Here is a 23,222-nt window from a genome sequence, read left to right on the forward strand (position 1 = left end):
TTTCTGAGGTTTTTCTTTCTTTCTTTCTTTCTTTCTTTTTCCTGAGGCTTTTAGCCTTAGGTTTCTCTGCTGCTTCTGTTCTCCTGGTACAGAAAAGTTGATTAAAAAATATAGTATTTAGGGACACCTGGGTGGCTCAGCAGTTAAGCATCTGCCTTCGACTCAGGGCATGATCCCAGGGTCTAGGATCAAGTCCCGTGTTGGGCTCCCCTGCATGGAGCCTACTTCTCTCTCTGCCTGTCTCTCTGCCTCTCTCTCTATGTCTCTCATGAACAAATAAATAAAATCTTAATATATATATATATATATATATATATATATATATATATAGTATTTAGATACATTGAGGAAACATGTTATTACATAGTCTATCCCATGTATACTTAGTACATTTTATAAACATAAAATCATCCTGCAACATTCTACAGCTATAAATTAGGTTTTTGTATGGCAGTTTCCTTTGAAATGGGGCACCCTCGCTGCTGCAAATTTCCTTAACTACAGATTCTCTGCGACTTACAATTTTTCAACTTTATGATGGTGCAAAAGTGATATGAGTTCAGTAGAAACTTACTTTGAATTTTACATTTTTATATTTTGATCTTTTCTTGGGCTAGTGATATATGCTATGATATGCCCTGGTGATGCTGGCCAGCAGCAGGGAGATGCAGCTCTGTGTTGGTCACACAGTCACGAGGGTAAGCAACGAATGCACTTATAACTATTCTCTACCCATACAACCATTCCATTTCTTGCTTTGAGTACAGTATTCATTAAATAGTCAACACTTTATTACATTAGATATTAGATTAGGTTACATTATTAAACACTTTATTATAAAATAGGCTTTGTGTTAGATGTTAGCCAGTAGGCTGATATGAGTGTTCTGAGCATGTTTAAAGTAGGCAAGGCTAAGCTATGGTGTTCAGTAGATTAGGCATATTAAATGCATTTTCAACTCCAACTCCAATATTTTCAAATTATGATGGATTTATGCAGATGTAACCCCATCATAAGTTGAGGAGGATCTGTAGAGAGATTAAAAACAAGCTGTAGTACATTTCTAAATATTATCTAGAAGTCATCTCCCTTCTATCACAGATGAAGAAATATCTCCTGAATGATCTGGGAAAGGGAAATGAAAGCAGAATAAGGAAGTTTAGGGTTTCTCCAGGTTTTAAAGTCACCATCTTTTAGCCTCACATATTCTCAAAGTTAGCTGCTTCGGGTTTCTCTGAGGAACTATCTTACTTAAAGAGAAGGGCTCTGAATTTTAGGTGATACGGATCTTAGTTTTATTCTCTGTTAACTTACCCAAGTGACTAACTTTGCCCTGGGAATTTAATAACATACATTATTTCCTTTTTTTTTTTAAGATTTTATTTATTTATTCATGAGAGACACACAGAGAGAGAGAGACAGAGACACAGGCAGAGGGAGAAGCAGGCTCCCTACAGGGACCCTGACATGGGACTTGATCCCGGGTCTCCAGGATCACGCCCTGGGCTGAAGCCCAGCACTAAACCACAGAGCCACCCAGGCGTCCCAGACATTATTTCCATAGTTAAAATAGCTCACTTGGATCCCTGGGTGGCTCAGCGGTTTAGCACCTGCCTTTGGCCCAGGGCACGATCCTGGAGTCCCAGGATGGAGTCCCACATCAGGCTCCTGGCATGGAGCCTGCTTCTCCCTCTGCCTGTGTCTCTGCCTCTCTCTCTCTCTCTCTCTCTCTCTCTTTCTTTCTCTCTATCATGAATAAATAATCTTTAAAAAAATAAAAAATAAAATAAAATAAAATAGCTCACTTATTACTGACTCTTCTGCCCAAGAAATACACAAAGATGAGATGAAGAAAACCTTAATAGAGTATAGGAGACTAGAAAATCAATTACCTTTATGTTAAAATTGTTCAGGCTACACTTTGAGGAATGAAAACAGGGCTTCTACTCTTCTCCATTCGACAGACACCTGCATCTTCTGGGGCAGTGCCAGCTGCATCCATCCTGGAGACACAATGATGAAGTTCAGAGTAAGTGGATTTGGCTGTATTTGGCACCTGGTCATGGGGGTTGCTTTTGACTCTGGCAGAGTCGATATTGTTGCCATTAATGAACCCTTCATTGACCTCAACTACATGGTCTACATGTCCTGTTAAGACTCTACCCATAGCTAATTCAATAGCACAGTTAAGGCTGAGAATGGGAAACTCGTCATCAGTGGAAAGTCCATCTCCATCTTCCAGAAGCAAGACCCACCACCAACAAATGGGGTGATGCTGGTGCTGAGTATGTTGTAGCACCCACTGGGGTCTTCACCACAAGGAGAAGGCTGGGGTTCACTTGGAGGGTGAGGCCAAGAGTGTCATCATCTCTGCCCCTCCTGCTAACGCCCCCATGTTTGTGATGGGTGTGAACCATGAGAGAATTATGACAACTCTCTCAAGATTGTCAGCAATGCCTCCTGCACTACCAACTGCTTGGTCTCAGTGGTCAAGGTCATCCATGACAATTGTAGAGGGACTCATGACAATTCATGCCATCACTGCTACCCAGAAAGCTGTGGATGCCCCCTCTGGGAAGCTGTATCCTGATGGCCGAGGGGCTGCCCAAACATCATCCCTGCTTCTACTGGTGCTGCCAAAGCTATAGGCAAGGTCATCTCTGAGCTGAATGAGAAGTACACTATCATTGCCTTCCATGTTCCCACCCATGAAATGTCAGTCATGGATTTGACCTGCCTCCTGGAGAAAAGCTACCAGGGACTCCTGGGCGACTCAACGGTTGAGAGTCTGCCTTTGGCCTACGTCGTGATCTCAGGGTCCTGGGATCAAGTCCCATATTGGGCTCCCTGCAGGGAGCCTGTTTCTCCTTCTGCCTATGTCTCTGCCTCTCTCTGAGCATCTTATGAATAAATAAATAAAATCTTAAAAGCAAGCAAGCAAGCAAACTACCAAATACAATGACATCAAGAAGGTGATGAAGGAGCCATCAGAGGGCCCCCTCGAGGGCATTGTGGGCTACTACAATGAGGACCATGTTGTCTCCTGCGACTTTAACAGTGACATCCTCTCTTCCTCCTTTGATGCTGGGGCTGGCATTGCTTTCAATGACCACTTTGTCAAGCTCATTTCCTGGCATGGCAATGAATTTGGCTATAGCAACTGAATGTTTGACCTTATGGTCCATATGGCCTCCAAGGAGTAAGAGCTCCTGGACCACCTGCCCCAGTGAGAGCGAGAGAGAGAGGCCCTCAGCAGCCAAGGGAGGTCTTGACCCAATTCATCCCTCAATACACTGAGAATCTCCTGACCTCTACACAATTTCCATCCCAGACCCCCTGAGGAGCCCTACATTGTCATGTGCCATGGTCAGTAAAGTATGCTGTCCCTAACCACTAAAAAAAAAAAAAAAAGAAGAAGAAGAAAGAAAGAAAGAAAGAAAGAAAGAAAGAAAGAAAGAAAGAAAGGAAGGAAGGAAGAAAAGAAACAGGATTAGTGAATCATTGGGAAAAAAATAAAAATGTACTAAATTAAAAATATACACGAATTCTAACGCTTTCTGTACAGATTATCTGCTTGGTGCATTTTTCACTGGAAATATTTGATCCCAGTGGACATCTTCCATTATCCTGTGTGCTTCTTTGCTTCTTTCTGTCACCTGGTAATGTTTGCTCTAAGGAGGAAGGTCAATTTTACCAAGAGATAAAAAAAAATAATAATCTCTATGCCCAACGTAGGGCTCAAACCCACAACCCCTACATCAAGGGTCACTTGCTCCCTGATTAAGCCAGCCAGGTGCCCCGATTTTACCAAGAGATCAAAACAAGACAAAACTAAGGAGGGCTTGGGGTGCCAAAGAGAAGATCCTTCCTCCGAATGTATAATGGCTGTGACAGACACACTTAGTGTGTTAACAATCAATTGCAAAGTAAGTCACAATAAATTTGCTAGTAGTAAAAAAGTACCACAATTTGCAAGTGATATATTCAAGAATTAGAGCAGATTCAGGTTATCTCTGTAATAACATCACTTTGATATATGTGTACTTCAAAATGCCTTCTGGGAGAGGAAAGAGGAGAGTTTATAGATAGCTACCAGAGACTGATATTATTTTGTCATGAAAATGTCGTAAATGTGAACAGCATCTGTCTTCTCTGTAATGGTGAAGAAAAGTAGAAAATGCCTGAGCCAAAGGATGTCTGACAGTGTAAATTATTTATTTTTGTCAATTAGCTCCCATTTCCCCTTCTCATGGCTATAGAAGGGGATTTCAAGATGGGGACCATCCCCCAAAACACACACATTCCTGGACTTTAGAAGTAGCTTCACCCCTAGTTCCAGGGATAGGCATATGTCAATATTAGCCTTTGAAGCATGGCTTTGCATCTCTTTGGCAACAGTGACTGAAAAAAATTTTTTTTTGGCTGTGGTAACTAGTAGAAGGAATTGAACCTTTTATGGAAACTATACCGCCAAAGAAACCCCAAGCCTAACAGTCTGTTGCTTTTCAAGGCTTCCTGCTTGTACTACAGCTAAAGTTAAGTAGTCTCCAGAAAGGGCATTTTCCCTGTGCCCCCCTCTGTCATAGCTATGGAGAATGAGGACAGGCAAGATCATCTAGCAGGAAGAACAAGATGTTATGGTGGACAATAAGAAAGATCTTATATAAAATAGACCTGGAAGTTCCTGGTTGGCTGGCCAAGAAACTCACTCCACCACCAGGGAGAATCTTCCATATTCCTGCATAGCAAGATATATAATATACGCTGTAGAACAATGATAGCTGTGTGCTATTTTCCATCCATTCTTGCCTTTCTAGAGTTAGACTTTTCATTGTAGTTACCCTGTTTCTTCTTCTTCATCATTTTTTAGATATATTAGATAAGTTGTAGGTTGCCAGGCCTCAAGGGGCCATTTCCGAATTCATGAAGAAAACTATATACAACAGCCAAAAATCCTGGTCTTATAGCTGAGCACAATAACCAGATAAAGCCCTGGATTTTTTTCACTGGGGAGGGAGCATTGGTAAGTAATCTTTTATATAGGCATGAACATTTAAAAGAAAATATTTTATTTATTTAAGTAACCTATACTCCCAATGTGGGAATCAAACCTATGACCCTGAGATCAAGAGTTGCATGCTTTTCTGACTGAGCCAGCTAGGCATTCCTATATATGAACATTTTTTTTAGCAACAACCATTTGCCCCTTATTTCTTTTCAGCAGAATTCTAATTTTGTTTAAGGAAATGCTCTTTATAGAGCCATGGCTGAAATGAAGTCAGAGAGGTAGCCTAGGATCACATCATACTTGTAGCCATTTAAGAATTTTGTATTATATTCCAAATTCACTAAAATATAAGCTCTGTGAGGTCATGGATTTTTGTCACTGTTGAATTCCCAGAACAGTGCCTAGCTTGTTAAATGAAAGTGTAATGGGAAGGCTTTGCAAGGGGAATGATGTGATCTGTTGTACAGAGAATAGACTATAGTGTGGGCTATAGTAGACCAATGCTGAATGGGAGTGTGGAGTTAATGGGGCTACCGCAGAAGCACAGGGAAGAAATGATGGGGACTTAAACTGGGAGGTCATGGTAGAGGTAAAGAAATGGCCATATTCACATATTTTGAAGACGGAGTTTCAGAATTTGCTAATATAGACCATAGGAGAAGTAGGAAGACAGGACTAACAACAAAACAGTGATTGAGCAATGTTCAAAATTACATGGCTGGATAATAAAGCTTTCAATAGTTACTAGAACATCTTTTTAAAAAAATTGTGATAAAATACACATAAAATCTACCTTTTTATTATTATTATTATTCATGAGAGACACAGAGAGAGAGAGAGGCAGAGACACAGGCAGTGAGAGAAGCAGGCTCCATGCAGGGAGCCCGACATGGGACTCGATCCTGGGTCTCCAGGATCACACCCTGGGCTGAAGGCAGGCGCTAAACCACTGAGCCACCCAGGGATCCCTAAAATCTACCATTTTAATGATTTTTAAATATACAATTTAGTAGCATTAAGTACATTCACAGTGTTGTGTTACCATCATCACCGTCCATTTCTAGAACTAGAAAAGATAATTTTTTAGAGTTCTAGATTTACAGCAAAATTAAGCTGAAAATCAGTAATTCCAAAATATTCTTCTTAAAAAAGATTTTATTCATTTATTTGATAGAGAGACAGAGAGCACAAGCAGGAGGAGGGGCAGCAGAAGAGGGACAAGCAGACTCCCTGCTGAGTGAGGAGCTGACATGGGGCTTGATCCCAAGACCCCAAGATCATGACTTGAGACGATGTCAGACGCTTAACTGACTGAGCCACCCAGGGCCCCCAATAAATTCTTTGTCCCATAAATCCATGACCTCCCCTCCTTAGAACCCTTTCATCATTCCAAACAGAAATGTTGCATCCATTAAACAATAGCTACCTATTCTATCTCTTTCCTGGCCTCTCCAAATAGCTATAGCTTCTACTTTCTGTCTCTAAATTTGACTATTTTAAATGTTTCACATAAGTGGAATCATTAGTACTTTCTTTTTTACTTATCATATTTTCAGTATTCTTCCATGCCATAGTCTGTATCATTGTATCATGTACTACATACATGTTGTAGTGTGTAATATTTAATTCCTTTTTAAGGCTGATTAATATCCCATTGTACATATATACCTCATTTTCTTTTTTTTTTAAGATTTTATTTATTTATTTATTCATGAGAGAGAGAGAGAGAGAGAGAGAGGAAACAGGCAGAGGGAGAAGCAGGCTCTGTGCAGGGAGCCTGACGTGGGACTCGATCCCAGGTCTCCAGGATCACACCCCGGGCTGAAGGCGGCGCTAAACCGCCGGGCCACTGGGGCTGCCCTATACCTCATTTTCTTTATCCATTCCTCTGTTGGAGACTTGAGTTGTTTCTGCTTTTTGGCTATTGTGAATAATGCTGTGAGGAACACTTGTGTACAAATATCTGTTTGAGTCCCTGATTTCATTTCTTTTGGTTATATATCTGGAATAGAATTGCTAGATCATATGGTAAATCTATGTTTAACTGAAGAATCATCAAACTGTTTACACAGCAGTTGCACCATTTTACATTTCCATCAGCAATGTTTCAAAGTTTCAATTCCTCCACATGCTTACCACACATTATTTTCTGTACTGTAATAGCCATCATGCATGTGAAGTGGCATCTCATGGTTTTGATTTGCACTTCCCTAATGACTAGTGATAGCATATTTTCATGTGTTTATTGATCATCTCTATATCTTCTTTGGAGAAATGTCTATTTAAGTCCTTTGCCCACTTATACATTGGGCTGTTTTGTTGTTGTTGAGCTGTAGTTGTTCTTTATATATTCTGGATATTCATATTTTATTAGATATTGATTTGCAGATATTTTCTCCCTTTCTGTGAGTTATCTTTCATCCTCTTTTTTTTTAAGATTTTATTTATTTATTCATGAGTGGCACAGAGACAGAGAGAGAGAGAGAGAGAGAGAGGCAGAGACACAGGCAGAGGGAGAAGCAAGCTCCATGCAGGGAGCCCGACGTGGGACTCGATCCCGGGTCTCCAGGATCAGGCCCTGGGCTGAAGGCAGGTGCCAAACCGCTGAGCCACCCGGGCTGCCCATCTTTCATCCTCTTGAGAGTTTGATGTACTTCTTAATGTTGATGCAATCCATTTTTTTCTTTTGTTGCTTGTATTTGTGGTGTCATGTCTAAAAAGCCAAGACTTGTCCCTATATTTATTCCTAAGAGTTTAACAGTTTTAGCTCTTACATTTAGACTTTTAAACCACTTTGAATTAATTCTGTGTGTGGTGTGAGGTAGCATTCCAACTTTATTTGTTTCATGTGGTTATTCACTTGTCCCTGCACCATTTGTTGAAAAATCTATTCTTTCATCATCGAATTATCTTGGCACCCTATGGAAACTCAACTGAACATAAATTAGTTTATTTCTATATTATTAATTCTATTCCACTGATCTGTAACAGCCTCATGGCAGTAATACACTGTCTTGATTACTGTTGGTTTGTAGTAAGTTTTGAAATTGGGAAGCGTGAATCCTCCAACTTTTTTCTTTTTCAAAATTGTTTTAATTATTCTTTGTCCCTTGGATATCCATATGATGATTTTAGGGTCAGCTTGCTAATTTCCGAAAAGAAGCCAGCTGGAATTTTGATAGGGAATGTTTTGAATCTATAGATCAATTTAGGGAATACTGCTGTCTTAATGGTATTATCTTCCAATCCATGAACATGGGATGTCTTTCCATTTATTTAGGTCTTCTGAAATCTTTTCACCAGTGTTTTGTAGTTTTCAGAATATAGGTTTTGCACTTAGATTTGTTCCTAAGTATTTTATTCCTTTTGATGCCATTGTAAATGACATACTTTCTTGATTTCAATTTGTTTGTTCATTGCTACTGCATAGAAATAAAATTAAGTTCTGTATATTGATCTTGTACCTTGAAATTTTACTGAGCTCATTTATTAGTTTTAATAGTTTTTTTAGTTAATTCCTTAGACTTTTCTACTTTTACTAATTGTCAAGCCTTTAGGCTTAGGTTTCATGCAAAGTGAAGAACTAGGTTCTTGAAGTCCTTGGACAAACTTAGCTTACAAGTATTATGAAGCCTATCAATGACTCATAAAGGCTTTTCAAGAGCAGAAAAGCATGAACATTCAGCCAAAAGGATATGTACTGTAAAAGAATACAACTGCCAGGATCTCTGGAATATCTGTGCACTAAACATTTAATGGGTTGTAACTTGTAAGTTTTCATTTCCTTGTCACAACATCTATGAAGGATAGTAAGAAACGGTATACTGCAGTGGTTAAGAGTACTAGGACCCTAGATTCAGAAAGAGCAAGCAATCACCCAAATCTAGAGTATGAGACATTCTACTGGGGAAAAGGTCTGGCTTCTCCATGAAATCAATTATAAGAAAAAAAAAAAAAGTGTGTTTGGGGGAGTGCTGGTAGGGATGCGACTGTTAAAGAATACAGTACACTTGGGATCCCTGGGTGGCACAGCAGTTTGGTGCCTGCCTTTGGCCCAGGGCGTGATCCTGGAGACCCAGGATCGAGTCCCACATCGGGCTCCCGGTGCATGGAGCCTGCTTCTCCCTCTGCCTGTGTCTCTGCCTCTCTCTCTCTCTCTCTGTGACTATCATAAATTAAAAAAAAAAAAAAAAAAAAAGAAGAATACAGTACACTTAATAACAATCAAGTGCAATGTGTAAAACTGTCTAGATACTGATTTGAATAAACTAACAGTAAAAAGACACCCTTTAAACAACTGGAAAAATTTAAACATGGACTGAAGAATAGATGACAGTAAGAAATAATTGTTAATTTTGTTGGACATGCTAATGACATGATGATTATATTTTAAAAAATCCTCAGAGATATATAATGACTATGAGTAAAATACCTGGAGTTTGCTTTTAAAAAATGGAAGAGTAAAAATAAATAAATAAATAAATAAATAAATAAATAAATAAATAAATAAATAAATAAATAAATAAAAGAGTAACGGATGACAGAAGATTGGAAAATATTGATAATTGTTCAGGATGGATAATTGGTACTTGAGGCTTCGCTCTGCTACTCTTTTTGTAGATGTTTAAAATGTTCCATAACAAAGTTGTTTTTTTTTTTCCAAAAAAGATTTTAGTGACAGAGAGAGAGAGAGAGTGAGCATGAGAAGGGGGAGAGGCAGAGGGAGAAGCAGACACCTGGTGGAGCAGGGAGTCCAATGGGGGGCTTGATCCCAGGACTCTGGTATTCATGACCTGAGCCAAAGACAGACACTTAACCGACTGAGCCACCCAGGCACCCCTCCATAATATAGAGTTAAAAATAATAATAAAATGTATAAGAGAAGACAGAAAAACAAAAGATCTGGATTTGAGTCCTGGCTAGCCATTTACTAGCTAGCTTTCTTGCACAAGCTATTTGACATCTGTAAAATGCTAATAAAAAGGGTACTATGTGTGGGACGCCTGGGTGGCTCAGCAGTTTGGCGCCTGCTTTCAGCCCAGGGTGTGAGACTGGGGTTCCAGGATTGAGTCCTGCATCGGGCTTCCTGCATGGAGCCTGCTTCACCCTCTGCCTGTGGCTCTGCCTCTCTCTGTGTGTCTCTCATGAACAAATAAATAAAATCTTAAAAAACGGGGGGGAGGGGCACTATGTGTAAAGCATTTAACATGCATGAGCTGCCTAGTAAAGTTTAATAAATGTTAGTTAATATTGTTATTGTGAAATAAAAAATATGACAGATTTGTCTTTTTTTTTTAAGATTTTATTTATTCATGAGAGACACAAAGAGAGGCAGAGACATAAGCAGAGGGAAAAGCAGGATCCATGCAGGGAGCCTGATATGGGACTCAAATCCAGGACCCCAGGATCATGACCTGAGCCAAAAGCAGATGCTCAACTACTGAGCCACCCAGTGCCCCACGACAGATTTAATTGTATGATCACTTTCAAACTTTTTTGTGTTAAAATATCAATCATTAATTGCAGTCTTTTTTTAAACTGAGAATACTGGGAATATAAATTTTGATTTATTGTGGTTTAGTTAATCTTGGAATTTCACACATCTATAAAAATAATAACACTTCTAGGTCAGGATCTATCAACTCTAGCATCATTTTAGAAGTTTTTTCTAACGCAAACATACAAGTAAGAAATTAGAGGTAAAAATCAGAAAGAGATAAAATTTACCTTTGAGGATGATATACTTGTAGACTCAAAAAAATCCAACAAGAGAATCAACTGAAAAACGTGTAAACAAAAAGAATTTAGGGTTCCTGAGTACAAAAACTAACATAACAGAAATCAAGAGTTTTCAGGTATATATCTAATTAGAAATTATGTTGGAAAAGACTCCATTTAAACTGCAAAAATTTTTTTTAAAAACCTGCAAAAATAATAATAGTAAAAGGTAAACACCTCAGGTTGCAAAAAAGATTAGCAAGAAATCAGCAATATCTTTAAGGGCACAAAAGAGTACTTGAAAAAATATAAAGGTATCTCTTATTCTTAGATAGGAAGATTCACCAGTATAAAGAGTTCGGTTTTCCCTAATTCAGATATAAATTTAATGTGATCTAAATAAAAATACTAGCAGGATTTTTGACAAATTGACAAGCTGATTCTAAAGAGCACATGGAAAAAGTAAAAAGCAAGAATATTCAGGAATAATTCTAGAAAAGGCAGGTGATAAGGGGAAGACGAACTCATCAGATGTGAAAATATAGTATAAATGTATGATACTGGTCAAGTGTAGATATACATATTAATGTACCAGACTAGAAAATCTAGATATTAATTCAAATACATACAGGAACAGAGTAAATTTGTTGTCCATATATCTATACAAAAGGAAATTTTAAAGGATGTTCTTTAGGCAGAAGGAAAAAAATACCAGATCAAATTAATAGAACTGTGTAGGGTAGCCCCGGTGGCGCAGCGGTTTAGCGCCGCCTGTAACCCAGGGCGTGATCCTGGAGACCCTGGATCGAGTCCCATCCCTCTGCCTGTGTCTCTGCCTCTCTCTCTCTCTGCATCTCTATGAATAAATAAATAAATAATCTATATTAAAAAAAAAATAGAACTGTGTAGATTTGCCCAGTGGGGAATCAGACAGCTCTCAGGGTCATCTTTGGCACTTTCAGAGCTCAACAAAAACTATTTGCAGATTGCTGAAATTTCTCTCATGCCTACACATTTGAATATGCTATTCTTTGAGTCTGGAACGCCTTTCCCCACCTTCCCATCTGCCAAACTCAAAAAAGTTCAGGAGTTATTCTCCTGTGCAAGTATTCTTTCTTTGGGAAGAAGCAGAGTATGTACAGTTCTCCTAAATGTTCATTTTTCTCCAGTTTCTTACATCTCCATTTTGTTCTCCATCTGTTATTTGTTCTTTACAACACTGCCTGCCAGAGGAATGTTGCTAAAATAAGATCTGACCATGTCTGTCTCCTCAAAAAATATTTGATGCCTACTAAATGCCTATGAATCAATAAAATAAATTACAAACTTGAGACATCGAAGACATTCAGGGCCTTCCAGGATTTAACTCTAATCCACTTTGCTCACCTCAGTATAGATGCCTTTGCACCCTACTCTTGGGTTACACCAGCCCTCACCATTCCCTCAGCATTCTAGGCATCTCTGTTCACCCAAATTATTCTGCCTGATATGCCCTCCCTCCCTCTACCATATCCCCACACCCATCTTTTCTGCCCATTCAGATCTTTCCAAGCTCTGTTTTCAATGAAGCCTCACCTAAAACCCCATTAAGAATTAATGATTTAGGGCAGCCCCAGTAGCGCAGTGGTTTAGCGCCGCCTGCAGCCCAGGGTGTGATCCTGGAGACCCAGGATCGAGTCCCATGTCAGGCTTCCTGCAAGGAGCCTGCTTCTCCCTCTGCCTGTCTCTGCCTCTCTCTTGCTCTCTCTGAATAAATAAATAAATAAACCTTTAAAAAAGAAAAAAGAATTAATGATTTATTCTTGAGTTTGCATAATTAGTCTTTATTTCATTATAGGTGGTATATTAGTTGTTTATATGTCTTCACTAGTCTGTAACATTCTGGAAGTCAGAGCTATATTTTATTAATCTGTTTTACCCTCCTACCCTTAAATACACTGCTTATCACAGGATATTTTTTGTGTAGAATGAAATAAAATAGTACCTGATGCCTGATAAATATTGAATAAATGTGAACTCTTTCTAGTGGTGATAATAGGTTCTCAATAAACATTTTGTGAAAAATGGCAAAACTGGTTGCGCTTATTATTAGCCAGCCACGTTCTTTTAAAGTTAATACTGCTTGGAAGCCATTATAAAGAGTTTTAGTTTCCTTTCCTGATGACAGCAAATGTTTAGGTTGTAGAACCTCAGAAAGGGCCTTAAGATAATTTTCAAGACCCAGGTTTATGTGTCACTTAATCTGGCTCCCCTACAGATAGAATTAAATATTGAAGTCTCCTTATATCCATAGAATCCCTGAAATTTAGAAAACTCTTAGTACATGGTAAGCACTTTATAAATGTTGGTTGAAGAAATGAACAAATAAATGAATTAGGATAAACTGTTTATGTGAGTCTCTCCAAGCACTTAGGAAAACATCATATATAAGAAATGTATTTTTTTTTGTTTTTTGTTTTGCTTTAAAGTTTTATTTATTTAAGCAATCTCTACACCCAACGTGAGGCTCGAACTCACAACCCTAATCAAGAGTTGCAAACTCCTCCAACTAAGCCAGGCAGGCACCCCAAATATATGTTTTTTTTTTTTCATCTTCCTGTCTCTAGCACCTAGCACAGTATCTGACACAAAATGAATGTTTACTAAATAGGTATTTATTAAATTAGAGACAAGAGATACTTAGTTTACTGTAAAAATGCAAAGAAGAAAACACATTTCTTGTATCACATGAACTTGTACCAAAGATTTATGAATAGATTTATTAATTGGGGTGGAAAAAATAGAAATTTCTATTTTCAGGATATAGAAGTGAACTTGGAGAGGTCAGGTCACCTTAGTCCTGTAGGTGGTTAAAGCTAACTAGTCACTGAGAATGAGAATCTGTCTGAAGATCTCTAGCCTCTGACTCTCCGCATAGCATCAGCCTCAGGACAACAGTCTGGTCAGGCTGTGGGCATATCTCTTAGCCTAAGAATGCATCCTGTTAGGGAAATTCCTACTGTGGGCACAGTGAAAAATAAAGGCCTTGGGTGGAGAGAAGGCAAATAGTAGGGGTGTTACTTGAAGCACAAACAGGGAAACTGAGTGGACAATCTCTATATTGCTACAACTGCTTCAGAAAAGGCACACTGACTCTCTCCCAAAGTACATCAGTATGCTGCTCCATCATGGAAGGAATGGAAAAGCAGGATGAGGTTGGCTGGCTGAAGTCACATCTTGGGGAAGCTGGCCAGGTTGGCAATGCCGCAAGCGTTGTTCTTATTCCGAGCCATGAGGATATAGCCTTTGTTTCCCCAGTTTTCTCCCCAGCTGTAGGACCAATGAAGGAAAATACTTAGTACCCTAAGTTTATTTATTCATTAAAACACTTACTGACTATTGTGCTAGGTACTGATGGTATAAAAAATGAATAAAACAGTTTTTACCTTTAAAGCATTTAAAGTAAAGGAAAGGAGAGAAGGCATAATGCTAGAGGCCTCAAGGACAGGGGAGACTGCGGTGATCAAGGAATCAAAAAAGGCTTAATGCAAGAGGCAGCATTTGAAGTGAGCCCAAAGACTAGATAGACCCATGCAAATGGGATGCCAGCAGAGGAGTATGAAATACTAAAGGCAGGAAAGCATGAGACATGTGTGAAGATTAGGTGACTGAAAAATAGCGTGTTTGACAGGGTACAGTAGGACATATGCCTGGAAAGGTATATTGAGATCAGGTTGAATTATCTTTACTGCCAGCCTAAAGAGTTCAATTCTGTGGTCCATTCTAGTGGAAGAGAGACTGAGAGTTTCAGATTGGGAATGTAATATGGTCCAACTTGTGTTTAAGGAAGAATAATCTTGAAATCATGAATCTAGAGCATAAGAAAGAAGTAAGAGAGGCTGAAACTGGTGATCTTGGTCTTACTGGGTAAACCCAAAAGGAGAGATGAAGCTACGAGAATGAATGAGACTGCTGAGGAAAGAAGTGGAGAGAATGGAAGACAATGGGGTGTGGGAGAGGAGATTGGTCTATGTATCTTCCTAAATAGTTTCCATGAGTTTTCTGTCCTTTTCCCTCAAACAGCAAATTCTCCAGTTACCCAATACATTTTGCTTAACACCATTACCCCACTCCTATTCCCTTCTCTAGGGGTGTCCAGTGATCCTGACCCTGCTTAAGTGTGTCCCTTATTCCTCCCAGCTCTCCTAGATCATGTTCCACCTCTGGCACCTGACCAGGGAAGGACAGAGTAAGTACTTGGGGCTGGGAGTCGACAAAGGGAGAACATAGGACAGAAACTGTGGGAGGAGTACCTTTTTAGAAAGGTGTTTGGGTTCAGCCTTAGTTGGGACTGTGATCTACACATTCTATCCTTCCAGTCCTCTAGACAGCAGCACAACTTGCTTATAGCACTGTTCTGGCCTGTGAACTCCTCAGAGTCTAAGACTCCTGTCCACTGAAGGCACCAAGGACAGAGAGTTTAGTTAGTGCTGTTGCCAGGCTGGTATTGGCCGATGAGGAAAGGAAAAGTATAATTCTCATTAAGTTTACCCTCCAAAGTCACAAAAGGGGAGCCAAAGAACACTGTAGGTTTTATTTACTCCCAGTAATAGGGAAGGAAACACTAATTGTTGTTGTTGTCTTATCTACTTCCCAAAAAGTGTTTCTCTTCACAGACATCAAAATCTTTGGCCAATTTTTATATATGTTATCCTAAGTATATCTGGACGGGCAAAAAGTTGCACAACTGGATATAAATCTTTACATTGGTTCCCTACTGCTTACAAACAGACTGATGATGGAAAGCTTCCTAAGATATTGATCACATTATAGAAAAAAGAAATAAAAAACTATGTAATTCCAAACTTCCTGCTGGTTTCTTGGTGCTATTGTATGTTCTGGTTAGTTAGGTCTTTCTTAAGGGGCTGTGAGATCACCAAAGGCAAACATTCTGTTCTTTGCTATACAACTAAGTACCTTGCATGTGGGGCAGCTGCCCAACACATACTCTGAGTACTACTGTCTGGCCATGATATGTTAGAACTAATAGCCTCTGATTGGGAAGGGAGAACTAAAAAGTTTGAGACGACTTTCTCTTGAAGAGAGAGAAAGAAATATTGGGAAGTTGGAGTTGAAGTTGAGTGCTAATAGGGGGATCGAGTGCCAAACTTAGTATCCCCATCATTACCTGTTTTTAATTATCCAGTGCTTGTTTCCTTTCTGGATGCCATATCCCACTGCCAAAACTGCATGGTTCAGATTATCGCTATTACAGTTTTCATCGTAGTACACACCTAGGAAACAAACTCTCAAGGTGAAGCTTTCTGCAGTCCACGTGCCACCCTATAGAAACCTGCCCTGTCAGGAGGATCGGTGACAGAGATGCACTGCACTGTGGCAGCTGTTGTTCCCTTTCCCTTGGGCAGACTCAGTCTGAATGTGGAAACCCAAGTACGGCAAATGCTCAGTAGCCTTCGAGAAGCTGCAAAGCTCACATCATAAGAAATAGTTGATTGTGTTCTTTAGGAACAGCTCCTTACCTTTGCTGTAAAACTGGAAAGAGGTCAGGCTTGCATCAATGGCCACAGAGATGGGTCCCACTCGGGCCACTGCCCTCTTCAGGGCTTTCTCATTCCCCTCAGGGATCTCTCTGTACCCTCTGCACTTAGCTGCCTTGCCTGTTGGGTTGTACATACAGCTTTCATCCTGGAAAAAAGGAGGCTAAAACAGGATGAGGACAAAACAGCAGGCCAGGAACTAGTGAGTGAGAAACTCCACCAATACTTTGAGAGATGTTGGTGAACAGACAGACCTAGAGTCTTTAGAGAGGGTCTGTTCTCTCCTTACCATTTTAGACAATTATATATATATATTTTAAAGATTGCATTTATTTACTCACGAGAGACACAGAGAGAGAGAGAGAGTCAGAAGAAGCAGGCTCCATGCAGGGAACCTGATGCGGAACTCGATCCCGGGTCTCCAGGATCAGGCCCTGGGCTGAAGGCGGCACTAAACCGCTGAGCCACCCAGGCTGCCCCCATTTTAGACAATTATAAAAAAAGAAAATGAAAATTGGATACCTTGCACATATGCAAAAATAAGCTCTGGGTGGTTTTAAAACATAAATGTGAAAGGAAACATTGTAAAACTTGAGACAGAGAACATTTTTTATTCCCTTGGGGTAGAGAGAGATTTCTGGAACAAGGTGTTGTTTAAAAGCACAGATTATCTTCTGGTCATGTAGTAGGTGTAGGCCGTAGAGGGCTGGGTAGGGAGGAGGCTTGAGGTCTGGCTAGAGGGAAGACCTGGGCCCTATAGCCATATGACAGGGGATATGAGTTTTGGTTTGTGCTCTTGAAAGCACATAACATGACATTAAAACATATTAATAAAGAACTTAGCAATTTAGCATGTGAATTTCCAACATTATGGAGGTCTAGTTAACAATAATAGAATTCATTGGCAAGCCACAGTTATGAAGTCTAATGGCAAACCACATCAAGGTGGTGTAGTATTCTTTTTCGCAATTCATTTTCCTACAGACTACCCCTTCAAAACCCTAAAGTTGAATCTATCAGAACATATTACCTAACTATTAACAGTAATGGCAGCATTTGACTGGATTTTTTTTAAAGGCACAAATTACAAAGGAAAACAATAATTTTACTAGTCTGAAATTATGAACTTTCCTGAGTTGAAAGATATAAAAAGAATAAAAAGACATATGTTCACCTAATACATACAGTATTAGTATCCAGATATCTTTTTAAAATTCCTAAAATAGGGGATCCCTGGGTGGCTCAGTGGTTTGGCGCCTGCCCTTGGCCCAGGGCGCAATCCTGGAGTCCCGGGATCAAGTCCCACGTCGGGCTCCCGGCGTGGAGCCTGCTTCTCCCTCCTCCTGTGTCTCTGCCTCTTTCTCTCTCTCTTTGTGTCTATCATAAATAAAAATAAATAAATAAATCTTAAAAAAAATTCCTAAAAATAGTGAGAAGGAGAAAAATAACCTAATTAAAAATGTGCAAAAGATATAAACAGTCAATTCAGTCAATTCACTGAAGAAGAAATGCAGATGGCTAGATAAACATACCGATGAAGATGGGAATTCTTAAATACTTCAGGTGGGAATATAACTATCTCCAAACACTTTGGTAAACAATTTGTCATTATTTAAAAGTTGAAGATGCATGTACCATAAGGCTCTTCTGTTCCAAGGTATTATAGTCTACTAAAGAAAATTTTGCACATTTGCATAGAAGACGTGCTGGAAATGTTTATGACAGATGAACAGATACAGTAGATAAATCTTGGCACTGCTACATGATGAGTGGTATGAATTTGAGCATGCTATTTTATCTCCTTCAGTGTCAATTTCCTCACCTATAAGATAAAGATAAGCTTACCTTATCTTCTGTTATGAAGATTAAATGAGAAAATGAACTAAATACATGGCTTAGTACATAATAGCCATCATTCTTTTTTTTTTTTTTTTAAGATTTTATCTATTTGAGAGAGAGAATGAGTGAGAGAAAGAGGATGAGCAGGGGTAGGAGCAGAGGGACAAGCAGACCTCCCACTGAGCATGGAGCCTGACACAGGGCTCAATCCCAGGACCCCAAGATCATGACGTGAGCCAAAGTCAGATGGCTAACTGACTGGGCCACCCAGGTGCCCTGTAGCCATGATTCTTATTACTCAAACTTGCTATCCCTGCTTCAAAGGTTCCTGTTGCAAAGGCCCAATGCCATATTACCAAGCCCATGTATATAAAGGATCTTCTTCTTTTAGTTAAGAAAGTTCTCCTTCCTATTACTAAAGGAGGAAGTAGATTAATCTCTAAAGTTAAAACAAGTATGAAGCAACTTATTTTTTCTCTCATTTTGTGTATGTCTGCATGTTAGCTTACACAATTTGCATAAACATTCCCCAGACTCATGCTGAAATCATGCAAAATAAAGGCACATGATTCAGTAAATTAAAGTGGCTGGTTTGGGATCTGCAATGAGAGCGGAGGAGCTGAGTGGGAGGTTGCAGAGGCCTACTAAGATGTCTGTGGGGTCACCTGTACTCTGTTTTCTCCAGGGAAAGAGACAGATAGGGTTATGGTGGCCTAAGCCCCCCAAATCTCCCGGGCTGTGGGAATCTTCTTGGCCTCCTATGGTAAATTATCCTATCAAGAAGGCAGGATAAGGGGAATAGAAAACAACATTTTTGGAATTGTTTCCAGTACAAAATATCATGTTGGGGGAAGAGGAGCCATTTCTGAGCTGTATAACTGCACAGGGCAGTCTCACCTGTCCCACATATGGGTAGGCATCTTCAGAGTCAATGCCCCGGTTCTTCTGCACATACTGGAAGGCATTGGTCATGTAGCCTCCTCCACAGCCATCATTCTCAGAGACACAGTCCACCAGGTTCTGGGGACTCAGATTTAAGAGTTTGCCAGTTTTCTTCTTGAGTTGGCCCTCCAGGGCACCCACAGAGCTAAAAGCCCAACAGGAACCACACTGACCCTAATAGGCATAACAGAACAACTGTTAATCACTGCTGTTCACACTTTTTGTTCCTTTCCTCTAAACTGCCCGATGAAACACCCTTGTCCCCTTTTCTGTGAAATCTTCCTATTTCCCTTCATTTGCTAGGTTATATTGTTCTATTGTTATTGTTTGCATGGATAACTGTGCCATTATTATTACCATTATTATTATTATTAGTTATTATTACCATTATTACTATTAGCTGCTGTGAAGCAGAGTACTCACATTGCAACCTACAAGATATGTGACCTTGGGTAAGTTATTAAACCTCTCTGTGCCTTATCTGTAAATGTGGATAATAATGTACTCAATTATGGATTATGAAGATTTAAAAAGTTAATTCATGTAAAGGATTTATAAGTTTCTGACACATAACAATTTCTCAAAAAGTGCTATTACTGTTTGTTCAGCTAGATTATACATTTTTCTTTCTTTTCTGTTCCATTTTTTAGGACTGAGGTTTCTTGAGGACACAGATTATGTCTTAGTCATCCTGAATCTCCATTGCCTAGCACTATACTTGGTAGGTTTTTATTTTTATTTATTTTTATTTTTTTTAATTTTTATTTATTTATGATAGTCAGAGAGAGAGAGAGAGAGAGGGGCAGAGACACAGGCAGAGGGAGAAGCAGGCTCCATGCACCGGGAGCCTGATGTGGGATTCGATCCCGGGTCTCCAGGATCGCGCCCTGGGCCAAAGGCAGGTGCCAAACTGCTGCGCCACCCAGGGATCCCACTTGGTAGGTTTTTAAAAAGATGTGTTTGTTGAATGAATATTAAATCAGTTATTGATCTGGTTGATATAATCAGCTTTGTTACGGTGGAGGTAAAAGTGGCATTCTCCTGCTGGTACGAATGTTAAGATTGTAAAAAAATTTTGGAAATGGTTCTCTGTGTGGTTCCAATTTTAGGATTTATTTTGCATAAATATTTGCACATGTACATGAAAACATACAAACAAGGGTGCTTACAGCAATACTTGAAAAAAGAAAAAAACAAACAATATAAATGTACAAAAATAACAGAATAAGCTATATTCTCTTAGCATTGGGAGAGAGCCTTTAATTTCTTGCCCTATCTTTCTAGTTCCCTCCTACTTTAAGAACAAAGAAGTGGAAAGAGGTCATGCCAAGAGAAAGGAAAATACCTGGTTCTTGACAGGAGTAACATATCCTTTCTTTCGATAATCAACGGAGTCTGGGGCTCTGCTTTCCCAGTCTGGGATATAGAGAGTATCATTACTGCGGGAGTGAGAGGGGGGTACTTTGAGTCCAGTCATCTTCTGAACCACCTCTTCACTGGTCTGGGACAAAAAACAAAAAGGCAAGGCATAAGCAGAGAACTAAGGCAAACAGGGCAAGTAGGCCAGGAGCTGAGGTTCAACTCACCATGTCACCCAAGTGGTTCATGGCCAGTTCATATGTATGGACACCAAGAGAGGCTTCAAGATTATGGATAGAAATATGCTTCAAGTTTTTTTCCCAAATTAAACGCCGAGAGAGTTCATCCACCTAAACAGAGAATAGTCAGTACTGGTGGACTGTGTCCTGTGTACAAAGTTACATAAGTAACACTGTGGAGATTTTTAGAAAAAAAGATGAAACAATCATGCAGGGTTTATAGTCTAGTTGGAGAACTGGCCACAGTATTATTGAGAGCATACAGAAAGAAATACACAAATACAAAAATAGAATCCCAAGCTCTGGAGAGACGTATAGAAAATTGCTCATGGATGAATAACATTAATCTGAGAAGTCTTCCCCAAAGAGAAGTATGACAGTTATAAAGAAAAGGCTTGAACTTGAGGGAGGGTGAGTCAAAGAGTAGGAATGAAACTGCATGTTGAGTTAGAGAACCGGGGCAGGTTTGCTTGGCTGGACTGATTAAGGTATCGGGATTGAAGAAGGGAGTCTGGAAGCTAAAGGCTGGAGGTCTCAAGTTCCCCGACCATGCTCCCCACCCAGTCCCCAGGCACCTTGCTATTATACTGCTTCCTGTAGGTCTTCTTCCAAAGGTCCCATTGGGTGTCCAGTATCTCCTCAGGATATAGAGCAAAGCTTGCCATGGGCAGCAGCAGTAGAACCTCAAGCCCCCACATCCTGGGGAAGGAGATAATTAGGGGAGAGTCTTCTGTTTGCCAAAGGGTTCATAGACTGGCTTGGGATGAGGAAATAGCTGAAGTCTTATTCCCAAACAGGTGGTTCTTAACTTTTGGGAGTCATAGACTCCTTTGAGAAGCTAGTAAAATTTTGTAATCCATTACAGTTCCACTCACCTGAAAAATGCATGCACACACAATAGTTCTGGGGATTTCATGAACCCAAAGCACCCCTTCCTTGGGACCACAAGGCAAATTAAAACAAGGATTTATAAGGAAGGAATACAAAGAATTGAGCATGATTTGCATATAAAACAATGATAGGAAGGATCTGGGTTTGGATTGGGTGCTGATACATCTGGTTCTACGTATTTTGACCTAGGGAGATTCAACACACACAAATACACCCCACACTTGCACAGAAAACCAGAAATGGGGTAGAAAATGGACAATCAGAATGGAATCAGCACCTGTCTCCTGTGCAGACTTGGAAGTTGGAGGGGGGTAGGAGAATACAGGAGAGATCTCCAGCTAAGTTTTGTTCCCTGACCATTTCTTTAAGGTATTATTTACCCCCTTGCCCCAAATTCTGATACTTTCCCAGATCTCGCCAGAAGAGGATGGAGAAAAGTTGACAGTATTTCTTACTTTCTAATGTTTATGGTCTCCTTAGTATTATGCATCTCTTCCTCCCTTCTCTTCCTGCTCCCTCAGGCAGGAAACTGCCCCTAATCTCAACCAGATGATGTTGGCAGCAAAGTTTTTCTTTCTTTTCCTGACAACAAAAAACCTCTGTGACTGCCTCACAGGATGAAAAGCTTCAGAACCAAAGCTTGTTAGAAGAATGCAAGACAAAAACAGCAGTCTTCTATGATCATTAAATTCACGGCTTTTCAGTTTACTCTAGCTTCACTCATTTAAGGTGGCTTGCTTAATTCCATGTTCTCCATTTTAAGAACAATTTATAGTCTGAAGCAAGTCATACAGCTTGCATCATTTTTAAATTTACAGTCCTATTTTTGTGTAATCTTTGCAGACTGGCAAAACATTCAATAAGACATTTCATATCTGGAATGTTAAGGGCTTTGAGACAGAATAGAAAAGCACCTCTGGGCACCAGTCCTTCTCCCTGCTAGTAAATTAACCCTTTTGGTACCTTTGGCCAAAACAGAAAACCCTACCGGGGGAGGCCACTCTTTAAGGGAACCAAGGGATTCCCTGTATCTCTACTATATCTCTAGCTTTCACTAACAACTATGTATACAAACATATAAATCGTAGAAGGAATCCTAAAGATTTCCAGGCAAATTTTATTTGGCCAGGAAATGACCTGTTTTTACCCACACAACCTACAAATCTTAACTAGATGCCCAAGTCACGACATCCCTTATATCCCTAAAATGGAGAAAGGAAGAAATGAGAAGCTAAAAGATCTAGCAAGTAGAAAATGTTACCTGCTGACAGGATCTGTGCTCTGGGTTCCGTTTGCTGGGGAGTGTGGATAATGTGGGCGGATGACTAGGGGTACTGGATTTATTCCATCAGGATTGCGGAAGTCAGTTTCAGCTGTGGGCTGGAAATTTTGAATAGGAAAGGGAGGCGGGGAAAGAAATGCTGAGAGAAGCGGGGTTGGAGAGGGAAAGCAGCAGTGGATTTGCAATGCTTCTGTGTGTGTGTGTGTGTGTGTGTGTGTGTGTGTGTGTGTGTGGAGTGTGTGTGCCAGGATGGAGAGTTGCTAGGTATTTAGTTTCACATGACTGTCTTTGAGGGCAGTAAAAAAAAAAAAAAAAAAAAAAAAAGACTTCAATACACATTGTTGTATTGGAGCTTACCTTCACTTTGATGGTTAACAGGACACAGTCCTGGTCTCCCCCATCCTTCT

At 39.8% G+C, this 23,222-nt stretch overlaps 1 protein-coding gene and 1 long non-coding RNA gene across 3 annotated transcripts; one reads left to right on the forward strand and one right to left on the reverse strand.

The window, feature by feature from the left end:
- Positions 1-615: 615 nt before the first annotated feature.
- On the forward strand, positions 616-23,030 carry LOC106559925. 2 transcript variants are annotated; one of them, XR_005372761.1, is made up of 5 exons: positions 631-698; positions 1,965-2,029; positions 14,855-14,954; positions 19,695-19,765; positions 20,329-23,030. It is a non-coding gene; the product is annotated as an uncharacterized LOC106559925 (long non-coding RNA). The 2 variants fall into 2 exon arrangements; XR_005372762.1 differs by lacking the exon at positions 1,965-2,029 and having other exon boundaries at positions 616-698.
- On the reverse strand, positions 13,936-21,344 carry CTSK (cathepsin K). The gene is made up of 7 exons (NM_001033996.2): positions 21,218-21,344; positions 20,631-20,753; positions 20,390-20,545; positions 19,000-19,218; positions 16,246-16,411; positions 15,894-15,999; positions 13,936-14,035 (listed from the first exon to the last, which is right to left on the reverse strand). The coding sequence occupies exons 1-7, from the start codon at positions 21,338-21,340 to the stop codon at positions 13,936-13,938; spliced, it is 993 nt and encodes a 330-aa protein (NP_001029168.1). The 5' UTR covers positions 21,341-21,344.
- Positions 23,031-23,222: the final 192 nt, after the last annotated feature.

This window comes from Canis lupus, chromosome 17 (assembly GCF_011100685.1).
Source record: "Canis lupus familiaris isolate Mischka breed German Shepherd chromosome 17, alternate assembly UU_Cfam_GSD_1.0, whole genome shotgun sequence".
In the NCBI taxonomy this organism is placed as follows: domain Eukaryota; kingdom Metazoa; phylum Chordata; class Mammalia; order Carnivora; family Canidae; genus Canis; species Canis lupus.